The following is a 3,666-nucleotide window of genomic DNA, read 5'->3' as shown; positions in this document are numbered from 1 at the left end:
CCGTACCTACGTACGTACGACGACGGACGAGTACGTACGTACGACGTACGATACGTATATATATATATATATATATATATATATATATACACACACACACACACACACACACACACACACACACACACACACACACACACACACACACCAAGTATAACCTAAAATGGTCATTACATAAAAGCCTGTACCATGTCACTATTGCATTAAGTTGAAAAGAAGTGAAAATTTTAACGAATACTTTACTTTTTTTTTCTTATTTTACTGTGAATTTATTTCTTGTTTTTGAAGTGGGATGAATTTTTGTGTGTTGGATGTGCTCAGTATTTCATATAAAAGTTTGGTGTGCTTGAAATTAGTGTTTTTCATATAGAAAAAAGTGTTATTTAATACATTTTCCTATATATGCAAGTATTTTTTGTTATTTCAGATAATTCACATGACTTTACTTAGCCGATTAGAAGCTAGAAAAAATGGCCAGCAGCGAACTCGTACTCACCATAACTGGGATGACAGTGGAAAAGACTACCAAGAGTTTGAAATACAAGAAGATAGGGCTCAGATGCTGAAGACAATACAACAGAGTAGTGTACTTGACAGTAGTGGAGAGTTTCGTATTGTTAACTTTTTGATTCATGCAGAATTTTCTCACCAAGGCAGTCAAGTCAAACAAGATGTGAGTATTGTAACACAGGCAACAGTAAATCATCTGCATTATTTAAGCACTATTAGTGAGAGGTGGCATGGTCCCATATCTGTAGTGGTTTTCTCCCTAACTCAAGATATTCCTAGAACAGTAGAAGGTATTCTCCACTTACGTCAGTGTTTTCCAGCAGTACGATACAATACCAGCTTCCATCTAGTCTATCCCCTTAATAATCCACAACCAGAATCATCCTTACTACCCCAATTTAATGTCCTACAGTTTGGTACATGTGAGGATTTGTTGGAAAAGTTGAAAGCTGTTAACATTGCTGAAAATTATGCTCATGGTGTACCATATCCAAACAATTTATTAAGAAATGTGGGAAGAAGAAATGCATTAACCGAGTTTATTTTTGTGATTGACATAGACTTGGTTCCAAGTGATCATCTTCATGAAGATTTTCAGGTTTTTGCCAAAGAGAACAGGTTATTTCTAGAATCTCACAAAGATGACAAAACTGTGTACGTAGTTCCAGCTTTTGAACTCAAAGAAGGAGCAGCAATTCCAAAACAGAAGACTGAACTACTTCAGCTTTTGGAATTAATGGAAGCTAGACCATTTTATTTTGAATTGTGCTGGAAATGTCAGAAGCACACAGACTATGAAGCATGGCAGCGAGAACCACCTACATCTAAACTGGCTGTCCTCTTTGAAGTTTTGTGGAGAGATCCATGGGAGCCCTTTTACATTGCTAGGAACAGTGTACCTTTGTATGACGAGCGTTTTCGACAATATGGTTTCAACAGAATCAGTCAAGTAAGAATAAGCAATTTGTTCCTTACTTGTAAAGGTTTAATGTTTTGGTTTTTTAAACAAATGAAAAAAAAACTGAAAATAAACTTTGTTACAGATTTTTTTTCTTTTCTAAATGATATAGAATAAATCTTAAATGTCAAAGTGAAAATTAAAAATTATTTTATTCAATTTTCTGGAGTTAGTCTAAATGTTTTAATATCCCAGGAATATTAACACAAGTTTCAAAGAATAAATCTTAAAATGCTCAAATTTCAAAATATATGCATTAAAATTCATAATGCATTTTAGCATTTATAGTATGATCGGAATTTGGTGTTTTATTTGTAATAAATACTTTCTTACCTAAAGCAGCCTGTAGTTATACACAAAAAATGTTGGATGATTCTTTTCATTATCAGAGTTCGAAACAGATCGTTTGCTGCAAAATGTAATAGAAAAGATAACTAGGTTGTATGCTTACAGATTGACTAGCTTAGAATAATTGTTAATATTACTCACAATCTAACGAAGGGGTCAAATGGTTGTTCACCAAAAGAAAAAGAAAAAAAACCCTGCTATTTTGGAATGTGAGCATGTCAAAATTATCAGACCAAAATGAAATGTTATCAGGCCAGTACACAGAATGTTTTAAAAGGGGTTCTAGTTTGTGAGATTAAAAGCCAACATATTGTGTGAAGCACAATCAGCATGCTGATGCTACAGAAAATTTGTTAAAAAGGGGTGCTATTGGATTAAATCTGATGCAATTTTTCATGAAATATAGCTTAAACAATTACATTCAATTCCATAAGCAGCAGCACTATAAATATATATGCATCACAAAAATAGGGGGTTTGGCTAAACTTCCTCAAACCCCCCTGCATTCATGTGTGGTTATTACTGCAATTATAAACAAAGCAAGGTATGCTTTTGTATAGATTCTGCTACATATTAAATAATTCTAATTCTAACAAATCTATCAACATAATTGTCTGATTGTTAAATTTGTTGGAATACAACATTGTTTTAGAAGTTTGACCTATTTTGTCACAAAAAAACTGAGTGTTGATTTATACATATATACTGTGTGTAAATTTTGTTTGTTCAATATATACTTGTCATTTATAATTTCTGAAACACTGCCAAACTCTGAACTCCATGTGGACAACTCTACAAAAATATTTGATAATACTACTGAATTTACAGCTGAATGGAATACTTGATCATAAAAATAGGAAATATAGACTAAACTCGTTAGTTATGAAGAACTTCAGAAAGTTTTCTATCAAATAAATTTCTCCTCCTCTGATGTTTTCCCTGATAGTAGAACTATGAAGCTACAACAGTGAAATTGTTTTTCTCCAATAGATTATTACAACATAGTGTTGTTCTACAACTGGCAGAGTTTAGAATAAAAGTATTTGGTCAATTTCTCGCTCAACTTAAGGCTCATTTCATCCAAGAAATTCGTTCTGGCTTTCATAATGCGTGAAGCGATAAATCACCATGAAGTAGTCGCTTTTTCTTTTTTTAATATTCAGCTAGCACCTTCTCAGTGTTTATGGCAGAGAAAAACATCTCCACCAAGCTTATACAAAAAAATACTTCTGTAGGTTGTCATACAGTAAGCATAAACTGACATGGTTATTGCACAGACTTCTATTACAGATTATCACAGTTTTTCCAGAAGTGGTGTGAATTTCTTATGCTTTAGACTGGAATTGTTGTATGGGCGAACAGCGATTACGTACGTAGGATGAATTGACCAATTCTTCAAGCTGTATGGCGTAAGTGTGATGTGCTAATTCAAGCACTACCAATGGAAGCCTAACGTCTACACACGGCTTGTATAGTGTTTCTTCGTCGTTTTCTTTTCTGTCGCTTTTATTTTTTTGAAATGTTTGCTGCTGAACGTGCGCATATAAATAGCTTTATACGCCAGCGTATGGGGTCTATGATGATTTGTTTTCAGTAAGAGAATATTTAACTTTCAGAAAGGTAATTCAATGAGGTATTTTTATTATGTCAGATGTTAATCATTGTTTACAGAAGTCTGGAAGTGTTATAAGTTAAATCATAAATAATATACAACGTTAAACTGGTACAAAATTAAAAACATTTTATTTAGGCCTATCTATGGCCTTCAAAAAGTTGACGACTCTACATGTTTCGACGTTACAACGTTGCTGAGGCCATAGATAGGCCTAAATAAAATGTTTTTAATTTTG

At 33.2% G+C, this 3,666-nt stretch overlaps 1 protein-coding gene across 2 annotated transcripts in view; it reads left to right on the top strand.

The window, feature by feature from the left end:
• LOC106460223 (beta-1,4-glucuronyltransferase 1-like) overlaps positions 1-3,666 on the top strand; it is a 61,158-nt gene that overhangs the window by 2,472 nt on the left and 55,020 nt on the right. For both annotated transcript variants that reach the window (XM_022386884.1, XM_013919905.2), the window contains exon 3: positions 428-1,459. In XM_022386884.1, the coding sequence (XP_022242592.1) occupies positions 428-1,459 (1,032 nt within the window). The remainder of the gene's footprint in view (positions 1-427; positions 1,460-3,666) is intronic.

The sequence above is a fragment of the Limulus polyphemus genome, unplaced genomic scaffold (assembly GCF_000517525.1).
Source record: "Limulus polyphemus unplaced genomic scaffold, Limulus_polyphemus-2.1.2 Scaffold730, whole genome shotgun sequence".
NCBI classification, from domain to species: domain Eukaryota; kingdom Metazoa; phylum Arthropoda; class Merostomata; order Xiphosura; family Limulidae; genus Limulus; species Limulus polyphemus.
Note: the sequence above shows the minus strand (reverse complement) of the source record. Positions and strands in the feature narration are given on the sequence as shown.